The 14,492-nt window shown below is 36.2% G+C and overlaps 3 protein-coding genes across 3 annotated transcripts; 2 read left to right on the forward strand and 1 right to left on the reverse strand.

Annotated features, from left to right (window-relative positions):
* Window positions 1–396: 396 nt before the first annotated feature.
* Window positions 397–2,175, reverse strand: LOC121788881 (leucoanthocyanidin dioxygenase-like). The gene is made up of 2 exons (XM_042187478.1): window positions 1,589–2,175; window positions 397–1,177 (listed from the first exon to the last, which is right to left on the reverse strand). The coding sequence occupies exons 1-2, from the start codon at window positions 2,098–2,100 to the stop codon at window positions 577–579; spliced, it is 1,113 nt and encodes a 370-aa protein (XP_042043412.1). The 5' UTR covers window positions 2,101–2,175; the 3' UTR covers window positions 397–576.
* A 2,045-nt stretch (window positions 2,176–4,220) lies between these two features.
* Window positions 4,221–7,084, forward strand: LOC121788875 (PGR5-like protein 1B, chloroplastic). The gene is made up of 11 exons (XM_042187469.1): window positions 4,221–4,591; window positions 4,724–4,806; window positions 5,016–5,112; window positions 5,233–5,333; window positions 5,478–5,534; window positions 5,679–5,755; window positions 5,857–5,899; window positions 5,988–6,098; window positions 6,194–6,291; window positions 6,378–6,456; window positions 6,852–7,084. The coding sequence occupies exons 1-10, from the start codon at window positions 4,438–4,440 to the stop codon at window positions 6,445–6,447; spliced, it is 891 nt and encodes a 296-aa protein (XP_042043403.1). The 5' UTR covers window positions 4,221–4,437; the 3' UTR covers window positions 6,448–6,456; window positions 6,852–7,084.
* A 1,067-nt stretch (window positions 7,085–8,151) lies between these two features.
* LOC121788880 (expansin-A18-like) lies at window positions 8,152–9,710 on the forward strand. The gene is made up of 3 exons (XM_042187476.1): window positions 8,152–8,311; window positions 8,688–9,003; window positions 9,264–9,710. Exons 1-3 carry the CDS (start codon window positions 8,152–8,154, stop codon window positions 9,574–9,576), a joined length of 789 nt encoding a protein of 262 aa, XP_042043410.1. The 3' UTR covers window positions 9,577–9,710.
* Window positions 9,711–14,492: the final 4,782 nt, after the last annotated feature.

Consider the following 14,492-nt stretch of genomic DNA (forward strand, 5'->3'; position numbering starts at 1 on the left):
CAAGTTTATTATATCAAAACTCCAATTCTATTTAAGATTCTATCACATGTCACGTATGTGAGACATAAAACTTACATTTATATCTTACAATAACATTTCTCTTAGTGACCATAGTAAATTATGAGAAAATAAGTGTTAATTATAGTTTAGATTATAAATTATAGTCCTCTATATGCGAATATGAGTCTCATTTTTTCTGCCACATGTTTTAAAATATGTTAAGAAAAAATAGTTGAAATATTGTAGAAAATAATGGGATCATATATGATGATAAAATAAAAGCAAAGGAGAAAAAATAGTTGAAATAACATAGTGAATATAGGGGCCTATATATGATAAAATAAAAACAAAGGAGAAAAAGATGCTATAAATGGATAGGGATTATTTGCATGAGACTGACGAAAAAAAGAAAATTCAGCCTATTTCGATGTGACGGAAGAAGTAGGTAATAACGATTAGTTGCACAATTTAGAAATGACTTCAAATTCATGACGCGGGAGACTTCAAATTAAGCCTCACACTTCACCTACCATATTAAACTAACACATAAACTTAACTCAAACAAGAAATACAAAATCAATTATTTGACTTATTCCCATCCATATTCTTCTCGCCAACACCATCACCATCACCATCTGTCTTCCTAAAGAGCTTCCCCTTGAGATGTTGAGCAAACGTGCGAGGAGTGAAGCGCGGCGGCTCAGCCTCCGAGACAGTCTCCGGCAGCGGCTGGAGGACGATCTTATCCTTGTCCGTCTCGCAGAAAACGGCCCAAGAAATCCTGACCTTGTCCTTGTTGACGAGTCCGCGGTGCAGGATGCTCTTGTACCTTCCGTTGCTCAGGATCTCGATCGTGTCTCCGATGTGCATGATTATGGAATTCGGCACGCATTTTGCGGTTACCCATTTGCCCTCGTAGAACACCTGGAGCCCCGGGACCATGTTGTGCAGGATGAAGGTGAGCGCGCTGACATCCGTGTGCGCCTCGACTCCAAGGGCCAGCTCCGGCTGGGGGCATTTCGGGTAGAAGTTTATCTTCATTTGGAGGATTAGATCCTCCGTACCACACACTTCTTTTTCTAGCCTGTCTTTTTCGAGCCCTAGCCCTATTGATAGGACCGATAATATCTTCGTTGCTAGCCCTCGCACCTGCTTTGCATACTCGCTTGTAGCCGCTCTACACACACAAACAAAGGGTTCGGCAATGCACACCCAGACTCAACTATTAGTATGATATTAGTAGCATGTTTTGCTTTCAGGGACACTCCCCAAAATGTCTCAGGTGTTCGGTTTCCAAGATATAAAATAATACCAAGGTACAATCTAGAATTGAGCTGTGAGATTATTTTAGTCATATGGGGTCAGCTATGACTAATTATCCCACGATTATCCATCATTGAGTTGTGGGGTTGAATCTCATGAATCAAACACACTACAAATTTAATCTCGGATACAGTCTTGCAAACCGAACACCCGGGTTGCACATTTTCTAATTATCTGATGTGGGATGGTTTGAACCCAACAAAACATATTTATAATGTAAACAAATGGAGAATTTAACATACGAGTACTATTGTAGTGGACTTACACATAATCAGCAGGGTGATTGGGCCAAATAGAAAAGTCCCTTTTGTCCTCAGGCAGCACGCAATGGAAAAAGTAGTCCTCCCACTCGAGCTGGCCACTGGCGTTGTTAGCCAGCTTGCTTCCGTAGCCCTGCACGTTCCCGGCCACCTGGTCGTTGGCGTACTTCTCCTTCTCCTCCACCGGCAGCTCGAAAAACTCTTTCCCGGCAGCCTTGACACGGTTCGTCAGCTCCTCAGGTATACCGTGATTCACCAAATGCATCACCCCCCATTCCATCGCGGCCTTCTTCACCACCTCGTGGCACTTCTTCCGCGTCTCCTCGTTGCTCGAATCGATCTCGAGGAGATCGATCGTGGGCAGCTGTGGGCCATCCTCGATGCTTTTTTCTTCGTCGAAAATGTCACGGATGCTATTCAGCTCTTCTTGGGGCCGGACGTAGTCTTTGGGGATCGTCTCCAGGCTGCTTCGGGCGAGTTCCTCCACCCGCGGCCTTGGAGCCGTTGTAGCAACCATTCTTTGTTAAAAAGTTAGGTTTGTGGATGAAGTTTATGAAATGGAAGTATATTAGGTTGGAACGTGTGAGTGTAATTGCATGAGAGATGTATGTGTATTAATAGATGTGTAGAAAAGCGGGTAGGAAAGAGACAATGAAAATGGCAAGTATTGTTGACTGGGGAGTAGAGGCATGGTATGCTATAAGTTTGGTGATGAATATGACTTCCTCCGTCCCATAGAAATAGGTCATTTAATATGGACACATGTTTTAATGTATAAGAAATAGACCATTTAATATGGACACATGTTTTAATGTATAATTGGTAAAGTAAGAGAGAATGAGAAAAATAGCTGAAATTGTGTAGTAGATAGCAGTTGAACCCATAATAATAAAGTAAAAGAGAAGGAGAAAAAGATTGTCAAAAATGGATATGAACTATTTATATGGGACAGAAACGAAAAAGGAAATATGACATATTTCTATGGGACGGAAGGAGTACATAATAGTACTTCATCCGTCTCTTGATAATTGTCCACTTTGATTCTGGCATGAGTTTTAAGAAATATAAATGAAAATGAGTTATTGGAATGTGGGGCATACTTACCATTAATGGTAAAAAGTGAAAGTTGACAATTAATTAAGGACGGACGAAAATGAAAAAATGAACAATTAATGGGTGACGAAGGGAGTATTAATTTTAAATTTTAAATAGATCGTTATAAGACACTTCACTAAAATTTATCTGTGAGACATAATAAGATGTGCCGCATAGGATGGTGGTGGTAAGTTCAATTACTTGATTAGCAATAAAATGCAACTTCATCAGTACTATATAACTAATATATACAATTAATTAAGTTATATGCATGCACTCATGACTCATCTACTATCCAACGATATGGCTATTTAAAACTTAAATCTAAACTTAATGATCTTTTACATATTGTCCACACTCATGACTAGTTTGAGAGTTGGTTATACCTAACAAACAGAGCCGGGTGGTAAACTATTTATAACTTCTAAACTTAATGATCTTTTACATATATCAAACCGAATTCGATTGATAACAGATACATTGAAACGATTTGTATCACTGTGTATACGTATGTATTTCATGTATATTTCGTATATATTTTCCCTTATGTATATCTGATCGATGGAGGTAATGTCGTCATGATATTTATGTACTACTAATAACTTTGTGTTCCAGTTTCCATTTTTTGCGTTTTTTTGCTTATCATTAATATGTATTTCTATATTTAATACTTCATCCATCACATAATAATTGTCACTCTTATTGTGGGTATGAGTTTTAAAAAATATAAAGAAAAAAGTTGGTTGAAAAAGTTAGTGGAATGTGAGATCCATTTTTTTATATTGGTTTTATAATAAAATGTGAGTGAAGTGGGTTAGTGAAATTGAGACCTACTTACTGTTTATGGTAAAAATGAAGTGTGACAATTATTGTTGGACGGACCAAAATGGAAAAGAGTGACAATTATTGGTGTAAAAGTGCAGTTGCTAAGCTAGTCAATAACTTAAATTTTTTTTACTCACCAACATAAACGAACTTAGTAAATACTACAAATTTTATAATTTCAGCGAAGTTATTTAACAAGTTTAATTTGTCAATGAGCTACCAAATTAAATATTGTTGTATTATTTGGTTTCTAGAAATTCAAATCGTGACAGACACTTAGAAATTCAATATGATCTTTTTATATCATGCCAAGTATTTGATAATTTCCTGTATATGCTAGTTTTAGCACTCCCCAGAGACTTGGATCCCCTGCTGTGGAAGAATCGAGGCAGAAATGCTCTCACTCACATTCTAAATTTTTATTAAAAAAACTTTTTTTAATATTATATTTTATTAATAAAATATTGGGTTGTGAGTGCACAGCATCCCCTGCTGTGATTCCTCCACAACCGGGGATCCAAGTCCCTCCCCCAGTATATACCTTAACCCTTTTGGAATGATTTTTTTTCCCCCTTCTGGAATGATTGAATTAGCTTCTTTTAGTTGAATTTTGGGACTTATAGAAATCAAGTACTACAAAACTTCAACAGATTATGTGCTTTAGTAAAGAAGATTAATTGAAGCTACCATACCAAGCCTAATTTTTGGGCTTGTTCATTTTCAGTTAACAAAATGGTATGGTATTCCACGTCATGAATACAGTAAGCAAGGTTAGACCACGTGGCGGTCTATAAGAATAGGAGCGGCGATGTATTTAGTCAAACTCCCTCCACATATTACGTTATCCTTCAACTTCACTCACACCATAACAATTATATTTCCCGCCCCCACCAAATGACCACGCCTCACCACCACCACCCTTCTTCCGCCGCAGATGGCCACCGGACTCACTTTCCACGCAACCAAACCCTTCTTTCTTACTTCTCACTTCACTACCTCCTCTTCTAATATTCCTTCTTCTTTCGCACTTCCTCGAAAGTTGTCACTTACACGCAATTTGGTTGTCAATGCCACCACTGATCCTTCAGGTTAGGCTTCTGCTTCTTAAATCATCTTAAAATCCAAATTCAATCGCAAATTACTACTTTGAAACCCCAATTCTGCTGGTGTTGAGATGTGGGAACTGAATTCAACTTTCAACATTTCGTTACTCGCCTCAGGTCAGGTTGAAAAGGATGAAGTCGTCGAGAAACCGAAAAGGACTGTAGGGGAGATGGAACAGGAATTTCTTCAAGCACTTCAGGTACGTAGTATCACAGATTTCTTATTACTACCATAATATCTTTATTTTTACTCTTTTAATGACGTAATAAAGTTTTAATTTATCCTATTAAACATGGATTAAATTACACTAATTTTCTCTAGGCTAATCCTCAAAACTAAACGCCCCTTATATGATTAAATCGCTATGTTTGTTGATTAGTATTGTACCAACTGTTATGCTTGTTTCAGGCGTTCTATTATGAGGGGAAGTCAATTATGTCGAATGAAGAATTTGATAATCTCAAGGAAGAACTAATGTGGGAAGGAAGCAGCGTTGTAATGCTAAGTAATACTTCATATCTTTGCATCTTTGATTTGTTACTTTTATGATATTAAATTTGTAAGAGATTGTGCCTCTTAACTACTGAAATTCCTTTCTTTTACTTATGTTGTCTTGTGTTTGCAGGTGCTGATGAGCAGAGGTTTTTGGAAGCTTCAATGGCTTATGTATCTGGAAACCCACTTTTGTCCGACAAGGAGTTTGATGAACTGAAACAGAGGCTTAAGGTAATTTGATAATATGATAACATGCTAGTACCAATTAATATCTTGTTATCACTTATGTTCTTATATATGCTAGCATATACTACTATTATTGTGTTCCTCAAAGATACTTCAGTTATTGATTTTCACTCCTTTAGCATCTTGTAGGCAGATGGTAGCGAAATTGTGATTGAAGGTCCTCGATGCAGCCTCCGTAGTAGGAAGGTTAATTCTATTTAATTCCTCAATTACTTCCCTTTATGTATGGTTATGTAGCAAGTCTTTCTTGCTTGATATTCATACAAGTAAATTTCTTAGGTGACTGACTTAGACATTATGTTTTATGTCTTGTTTTCATTTAAAATGCAGGTCTATAGTGATCTCTCTGTTGACTACCTAAAGATGTACCTTCTGAACGCTCCGGCTACAATTGTTGCATTAGGATTGTAAGTCACACCATACTTATGCATTACGCAGACTTCATCAACCTTCTCTACTTTTAGAGCATAGCGTGCTATCAAACTTCACTCAATCATCTCTTCTGCAGGTTTTTCTTTATAGACGAAATAACTGGCTTCGAGGTCTTAAAGGTGATCAAATGCCACTCAACTGAAATGTCACATATCAGCAATGCTTCCTCAATTCTCATTAGTTGAATTAAATCCAATGTCATTTCAGATTCCGGAGCCATTTGGTTTTCTCGTCACGTGGTTTGCAGCTCTGCCCTTCATTATATGGCTAGCGTTCACACTCACAAATGCCGTTGTGAAAGATGTTTTAATCTTAGAGGTGAAATTCTGTCCAATGTTTAAATCAGACAAGAGAAAAGTAGAGTAACTGATTTTTTCTGCAGTATGTTTGACATTGAGGTTTGGATATTTCAGGGGATCTGTCCAAACTGCGGCACCAAGAACAATTCCTTTTTCGGTTCCATACTATCGATTTCTAGTGGGGGTTCTATCAACAACGTGAAATGCTCCAAGTAAGCTCGATTATTTATCCAACATAAAGAGTGTTTATCTAGCTTTTTCTTGTCTGGATTGTTTAAATTGGTGGCATTGTTATCAGCTGTGGGACTGCATTGGTGTATGATTCCAAGACACGTTTGATTACGTTGCCTGAAGGAAGTGATGCATAACTTGATAAGGTACCATCCTTGAAATTACTCTTGCTGTTAATTTCTTAACTTCATTGATCTTCCAATTCACTTAATTATAGATAGTTATGAATGTAAAATTCTTATCTACTTTAACTAGTGAAAAAATTGTCACAGTTCTACATGATTACTGAATTTACAAAAAATCATATCTAGTCATGTGATAATAAATTTAACTAGAAGTCTTAACGTTTTTTGATAGGTAAGATATGGATGCGATTTAAGGCAATCGAAAAATGTATTACTCCATAATTTTATCTTTGTATTTGTGAGTGAGCTAATAAAAATAAGATATGCAAATTCAATCTCCAAAATATTTTTTCTGTTTTTTTTTTCTCCAAAATCAGCTTCCATTAGTCTGCTTATATTTGAACAAATTGGTGCAGGATGTTGTCGTTTATTGGCTACCAATTACAAGGCCAACATTGGTAATGTAAATATATTACAGAGGCTTCTCTGGTGCTGTATTATATCCTAGATACCACATTTCTTAAAGTACGTAGTTGCAATATTAATTTTTAATTTGCATACTCTGTTTATGTTGTAGAATCTAATGTATAGAGAAAACATAATACAGTTATATGAGAAGATATTATTATTAAATATATTGCTCGAGACAAATTTTAGCGCGAGCTCTACAATGTTAGTAATTGGGGGTAAAATTATCACTCTACAACATCACCCAACTCTGATACAGAGCGAAAGACGATTGTACCAAAAAGATTCGACTAAATCAATGTATACGAACAATATCATATAATGTTAATTATAATAGACAAAATACACAAGATTGCCACAAGGTGTTTAATGAAACTGTGATATTGGTTTACATTTAGATTAGTTTTATTTAATTTTTTTTCTTAGCAAGTGTCTTATTTTTAGTGGAGTCTTAGGGATATTGCTATGTTTTAAAATTTTAATCAACTTGGAGTTTTTAGTGTTGATAGGTTCAGGAATAAAGTTCAGTCTAACTTAGTGTTATTGTTATGGCATTTTAAGATGAAGATATCTTAGTTTTAAGAGGAGTAATTATCTTTTATTTCTTTTACATTATCTCATTCTTCTAACTTTTTTTATGTTGAATATTATGTTCAGTAGTAACCCGGATTTTTGTTTCTATATCATCAGCTTCTTCGTTGATTATCATGTCAATGACCACTCATCATTCTATATCAAATGGTGTACCTTATATTAAAAGCACTTTGCTACTCTGATTCCACATTGACTAAGCAAAATAACTAGTACAGTACTACTATAATATTTTTTTCCTCATATTTAAAATCTCCCTCTTAATTGGATTCTACAATAACCGTGCCTTTAACCGAACATAACCTCAATCCACATCTTGTTAATAAAAAAGTATACTACATTATCATTAAGGCCAAATACTATACCTGCGCGCACGTTCCCACACATTTTAGGACTACGTGGTACAAATTCAAGCTTGATTGCCCTTTAAACATAAATTTATATAAAAAAAAATTCAATTGATTGACCTGAAAGATATGCTAATTGCTAACACGTTCGTGAATGTCACCAAGCTAATATTACTCATTCTACATTCAAAAGATTACTATATAAACAACATCTCTACACCCATAGTCATAGCCGATTATCAAATGCAATTTCACAGAATTTAGTCCGAATTTCTTAGATACTAGCAAAGATTAGAGGTGAACAAAACCAATGGCTTATAATTTGGTTTATTCATGGTGCCTTGTGTTAGCGGTGGTAGTTGGTGGAGCAGCAGCTGGGGAATATTCAGCCCCAGCTGGATTTCAACCTACTCCATGGCAACAAGCCTTTGCCACATTTTATGGTGATGAATCGGCTTCCGAAACCATGAGTCAGTAATTCTTCTTAATCTTCATATAATTCCATGTTTCAAAGTAAAAAATTTAGTGGATGAGAAATAGTGTTATATATGTGATATGTCTAGTCAATCGCAATTGTACAAGTATGCTCTCCTTCTTTATCCTATTTCTATAATTGTGATTGATTAACATACGACTACGATGTGACAGCATGCTCGGAACACTAAGTTTTTTACCAGTTTTGTTTCAACACTCAAGTGGAAAATAGACTTGCATGCATGTCATTTACAAAATTAATCAAAATAGCCTCACATGATCATTAATCCCAATTACTATTTCAAGAAATGAACACATATAGTAATATGATGATATGGTGACAAATTAAAAAATTGTAATGGCGCTATACAGGCGGAGCATGCGGATACGGAAACTTGTTCAACACCGGCTATGGCACGGACACGGCGGCGCTGAGCACAACGCTATTCCAAAACGGGTACGCGTGTGGGCAGTGCTTCCAGCTCCGTTGCGTAAATTCAAAGTGGTGCAACAAAGGGTCACCCATCACGACCATCACCGCCACCAATCTCTGCCCGCCCAACTGGTCTCAGGACTCCAACAACGGCGGCTGGTGCAACCCGCCCCGCTCCCATTTCGACATGGCCAAGCCAGCTTTCATGAAGATTGCTCAGTGGACCGCTGGCATTGTTCCAGTCACATACCGCAGGTACGTACATAAAACCTCGGCCCATAAAAATAATCATAGTAGTGGATAATACGAGTTTCAATGCAAAATTAATAAAGTAAGTTAGTGCTAGAGATTTAATGCAAAATTGTTAAAGTAAAACACCAACAAAGAGATACGACTAAAGTATTTTTAGACGTTAGTAGAAAATGAGTCTCACCTAGTGGAAAAACATGATTATTTTTTTGCGGACGAAAATAATATTGAATTCTGAGATCACATATATACATATATTGTTGCAGAGTAGGATGCAATAAGAAAGGGGGAATAAGGTTCAAGTTCGAGGGGAACGGGTACTGGGTGCTGGTGTACGTGATGAACGTCGGGGGAGGGGGGGACGTGGCGAATATGTGGGTGAAGGGAAGCAAGACGAACTGGATTAGCATGAGCCATAACTGGGGTGCTTCATATCAAGCATTTGCAACACTTGGTGGGCAGCCGCTTTCATTCAAGATCACTTCATACACATCGCACCAAGTTTTAATTGCAAACTATGTTACCCCTGCAAATTGGCAACCCGGAATGACTTACACTGCCAATGTTAATTTTCAGTGATTACACCTATTTTTACAACATTAATATAATTACACCATGTACTACTTTTTTTTGTTAATTAAGTTCGCTGATTTACTCTTTCTACGAGTAACTAATTAAGATGCGCAAGGATAGGTACTTTATTTTAATTTATATATTTGCCATTCTTCTGAGTTGTGAGGTACTACTTTTTAACAAAAATGCGTTTGGTAAATATTTTATAATTAGGTAGCACACTCTTTGGGTCAAATAACTACATTAGTATATAGAGAGAGGTTCAAATGAAACATAAATGAAAACGTAAAACCTATATATCAAACATTCTTCAGCAAAATTAGTAAACTCTACATAAAAATACTAGTACTACTATTTCTTTTCAACACCATCATCAAGATTAAAAAATATATATATTCTAATTAGTCTTTCTCGATTAGTTTAAACTTAACTTCAATCCTAAGCTTGTTTATTTTCTATTGATCACCTCTAGGAAAATGGTATAATCCAAACTGGATCGGTGGAAGTATAAGAATGAGATGGATTCAAAGGACTGATGATTGAGAATGGACAATTAGCATATTGTCATTGACTTACATCGAAAAATCACGCGTGTTCTTCAACTAACTCATGGATACAATGTGCTTCCCACATCTTCCTTTCATTCTCTAACCTTTTTTTTTAATGAACAAGGATTAATAGTAATAGATTCACTTTCATCTTGCGGTCCTAATAGTTCAACATGGTATTAGGATTTTCAGTACCCCCTCTTAATAGTATTACACGGTTACTATCTATCTTTGGTGCCTTCCAAAAACTTTTAACATTTCTAAATTTGAAATATGATCTCACACTTTATTTTATATTTAAACACTTCTTATTTATTAGTAGTAGTACTACTTTTTTACCAGTCAAACTCTCCGGGTGGGATTCTCTATCCCATAATCTTGTATACCACCCCCTCCGTCCCCAAAGAATATGCACTTTGAGTTCGGCACGGGTTTTATTGCAAAATTGAATAAGTAAGAAAGAGGTAGAGAGAAAAATTAATTAAAGTATTGTTAGTGGGAATGAGTCTCGCCTCATTAGAGAGAAAAGAATGTGTCTCACCTCATTAGAGAGAAAAGAATTTCAAAAAATATATATTCTTGTGGAATGAACTAAAAATAAAACAGTGCATATTCTTGTGGGACGGAGGGAGTATAATATTCGACTAATAATTTCACTAACTATCATTTATTGTACTGTAAAAAGTTTATTACGTAAATACTCCAGTAAATTGTGTTAATACAAAAACTTATAGTACTTTTTTATTTTATATATAACAATTTAGAGTAATCAACATAAATAATTTTTTTAACAAGAATACTTCAGAAAATTATGGTACATAACTTTTTAAAAGTAAATTTTTTGTTTAAAATATTAATTACTTACATTATACGGAGTATAATAATATGCTAGGAGTATTTTATAATGAAAGTTACTACTAGTAAATTAGTAATTGCATATTGTGGGCCACGAAAGATACTGAGATAGGGATCTCATTCGAGTTAGTAATATACTCTTTTTACCGGGTGCGATATATTGCTAACTTTTTAAGTTGCTAGCTCTGCTAACTCATCAACACAATATATTTAAAATGTCAACACAATGACATTAAAATATCAACACAATATATTGAAATATCAACAAAATTATGTGTTGATATTTTAATATCATCGTATTGACATTTTTAATACACTACGTTAATGAGTTAACAACTTAAGAAAATTAGCAATTCATCACGCCCCATCTTAATTGATCACGCCCCATCTTAATTGATCACGCCCCCATCTTTATAGTCATTCTATCCATATCTACTAACTATTTGTATTTACGCTATTGGGAGAAGGAGGGGTATAAATTATGCTTAGTTACGGTTTTATAGTAAAATCCAACCATGTATAAACAAGAACGTTAATTATTATCTCACAAAAGGGCATCTATACCTTCTTCCCACATAATTTTTCCTTCTTCCAACAAAAGGTGACAAAAACAAACTTTTGAGAACCCATTTAAGTATTTAACAACGGCAGCCCTATGACACAAACGAAGAGTGATCGACATGCTGGAAATATCGATTTTCCTCATTTATTTAATGCCGACTGAATAAGAACAAAAACAAAATAAAAAATAACACCACTTGGTCGTACAATAATTTCTCGCATGCGGCCCACGCTTCAGGCCTTCTAGGTTTCAAGCCCAGTAAACCACTGACATCTTTATTTTTGTTTTTTTCTCTCTCTATAAAATTGACTTCATTATTCTGCACCTAAACAATTAACACCCTTAATTATTATTTAGGTTAGGCTCATTTAGGTTAGCAACAGTATTTTCTCTCTCTTGATTATTGAAGGTTTCAAAAGTCAAAAATGAATTTCTTGAATCGAACCATTTTTCCTTTGATTATAGTCTTTCATTTATGCTTGTCCTTGATTATATATTTCGTTTAGCATTTACAAACTAGAGCAGGCTGACTGGTGTGGAGAGAAAATCCGAGAGAGAGGACAATCGGCGACAGGGGAACCGGAATCCCCACCGTGCGTCCGCTAAGTCGCCGGGATAAGGGCGGCCGATCGAAGAGCTAGGGTTTCGTCTGGGAAATTTTGAGGAATTGGGGAAGAAAATAAAATGTGGGGGGGTGTTTGCTGATTGGTGTTAGGGAGTATATTTAGTTTTAGGTCAAATGCATTATTCTATTTGGGTGTAAGGGAGTGTGTAAGGGAGTATATTTAATCAGACCTCATTTAAACAAAATACAAGAAATGCATCCATGTGGGACTCAAACTCCACTACACTCTTTCATTTAATACAAAGTCAAACAACTCCTTAAAACCCGTGCCCGGTCAAACCGGGACGGAGGGAGTATATAATTAAAATACTAAAAATTAAAAAAATCATTACTCGTTGCCGAATTTCGCCCACATGTGTTTGATTAGGTCTTCTTGTAGCTGAATGTGGGTTCGGGTATCGCGCATTATGTGCCTTGTCTCGATCCTCTGGCCAACCGTCGTATGCTCACCTCGGCGTGGGGGAGACCTTGCTGTTGAGCTTCCGGCTTCATCCTCATCGTAGAAGCTAGCCGCCCTCGGCCCTTCGTCGGCTATAATCATGTTGTGTAAGATAATACACGTGAACATGATGTCGGCTATATTATTCACGTACCACAGCCGAGCCGGGGCCTTCACAATCGCCGCGACATATGCTTCGTAAGCGGCACGATGTTGTTCGTAGTATTCTTGTTCTTCGCGCTCCGCTTCCGCCATAAGATGGGTGAAATCCATTTGAGGTTTTGAGTGAGGGATGAATGTGTTGATAGTTTGTATGAGAATTATGAATGAGAGATGAATGAGAGATGATTTGATGTGATAAATGGATGATGAATGTGTGTATTTATAAATGATTTTGGGGGGAAAATTTCAAAAAAAAATTCAAAAAAAATCAAAAAAACGGGCAAAAAAATGGTCATATTTTTGGGATTTGGAAAATATTTTTTTATTTTTTATTATTATTTAAAATAAAATAACGAATTTTAAATTAAAAAAATATATATTCAAAGGCAACTGTTATGCCGTTGCCCAATCGCGTGCCGCCACGTCGCCTGCTCGGTGCGAGCGCAGCAGCGGCGAGCCTCGTCCTTATAGTTGGCACGGACGGACGCGGGGCCGGCGTCCACCGTTGTGCATGCTCTAAGTTTGTTAGATTGAAATCGGGAATAAGGGAGTTCACAATTGATTAGGGATACAAAACTCACGATTTTCATAAAATAAGAGGTTTTTTAGAAATCGTGTGTTTAGTGGTTCGGAGAGGTAGGGGACGCTAATTTATAGGATAAACTCATAAATGCTATAAATTGGATACATAAAGTTATACTATTTTAGTGGTTCGGAGAGGTAGGACAATCGTGACAGGAGCAGGAGATGAAAGAAACACTTCGGTTCTGGAATGTTTTTCGTTCGCCTAAATCTCAGGTGAATTTTCTGATTTCTTCGTCTTAATGTAACTTTGTAGCTTGGCTCTTAGAGCGCCAAACGTGAATAACCAAATCCTGGTTAAGATTGAAGCGATGCTACTCAAACTTTCTTCCACCTTTTTCTGAGATTTTACACAATAATTTTAGTTCTACTTATGTCTTTACTGATAAGTGATGGTGTGGTGTGGCAAATACATACCGTTTTGTAGAACACTGAAAGTGAAATCGGGGCATCATCACTTGGAAGGACGCAAATTCGCTGATCCTCTGCTATGTATCACTCTGCGCATTATCATCCTATTTATTCCTTGTCGCTGTGGTCACAAGAATGTTACGGCTCCTATCACAGAAATGTTTGGAGACGACACCAAGCGAGGTCACAAATATCAGCTGATTGTACTCCAACAATCAAGCAAAACTGGTAATACTTTTTTGAAACATGAGCAAAGTGTATAGGAACTGTCATGCTTGGTAACATTTGGTTGAAGGAGATCGTCTATCGTTCTCCAAGATATTTTTCATTAATATATAAATCTTATTTTATTTTATATTTTCTTTTCTTTTACCAAAATCATAGATATATAAATAACTGCACTAAAGGGCCGTTTAATTCAAGCAGTGTGTCGGTAAACAGAGAAATGTGAAGAATGATTGATTCTACTTCATTCTTTATCCCAACGTAAGCGTTCACAATATAGCCCCACCCCAACAACGTATTGCAGGACGTCTCTTCCCCTCATGGCGCCTGGCAATTTACTTATTTTTTATTATTAATTTAATATATATTAATATTTATAAATACTCCATTTCCTTCTCATTTTTCACATCTCAATTCTCTTTTTTCACACTTCCAAGCTTTTGTCTATCTTCAAATAATCAAATTTGTCGGAAATGAATCGAAAAAAAAAGAACAGATTATTCTGAAGAAATT

Source organism: Salvia splendens, unplaced genomic scaffold, assembly GCF_004379255.2.
Source record: "Salvia splendens isolate huo1 unplaced genomic scaffold, SspV2 ctg1169, whole genome shotgun sequence".
NCBI classification, from domain to species: Eukaryota; Viridiplantae; Streptophyta; class Magnoliopsida; order Lamiales; family Lamiaceae; genus Salvia; species Salvia splendens.

Coding starts and splice junctions, on each gene's coding strand:
- LOC121788880 (XM_042187476.1), top strand. CDS start 8,152: ATGGCTTATAATTTGGTTTATTCATGGTGCCTTGTGTTAGCGGTGGTA. Junction 8,312..8,687: donor ATCGGCTTCCGAAACCATGA/GTCAGTAATTCT, acceptor GGCGCTATACAG/GCGGAGCATGCGGATACGGA. Junction 9,004..9,263: donor GTTCCAGTCACATACCGCAG/GTACGTACATAA, acceptor ATATTGTTGCAG/AGTAGGATGCAATAAGAAAG.
- LOC121788881 (XM_042187478.1), bottom strand. CDS start 2,100: ATGGTTGCTACAACGGCTCCAAGGCCGCGGGTGGAGGAACTCGCCCGA. Junction 1,178..1,588: donor AATCACCCTGCTGATTATGT/GTAAGTCCACTA, acceptor TTGTGTGTGTAG/AGCGGCTACAAGCGAGTATG.
- LOC121788875 (XM_042187469.1), top strand. CDS start 4,438: ATGGCCACCGGACTCACTTTCCACGCAACCAAACCCTTCTTTCTTACT. Junction 5,535..5,678: donor GCAGCCTCCGTAGTAGGAAG/GTTAATTCTATT, acceptor TTTAAAATGCAG/GTCTATAGTGATCTCTCTGT. Junction 5,756..5,856: donor ACAATTGTTGCATTAGGATT/GTAAGTCACACC, acceptor TCTCTTCTGCAG/GTTTTTCTTTATAGACGAAA.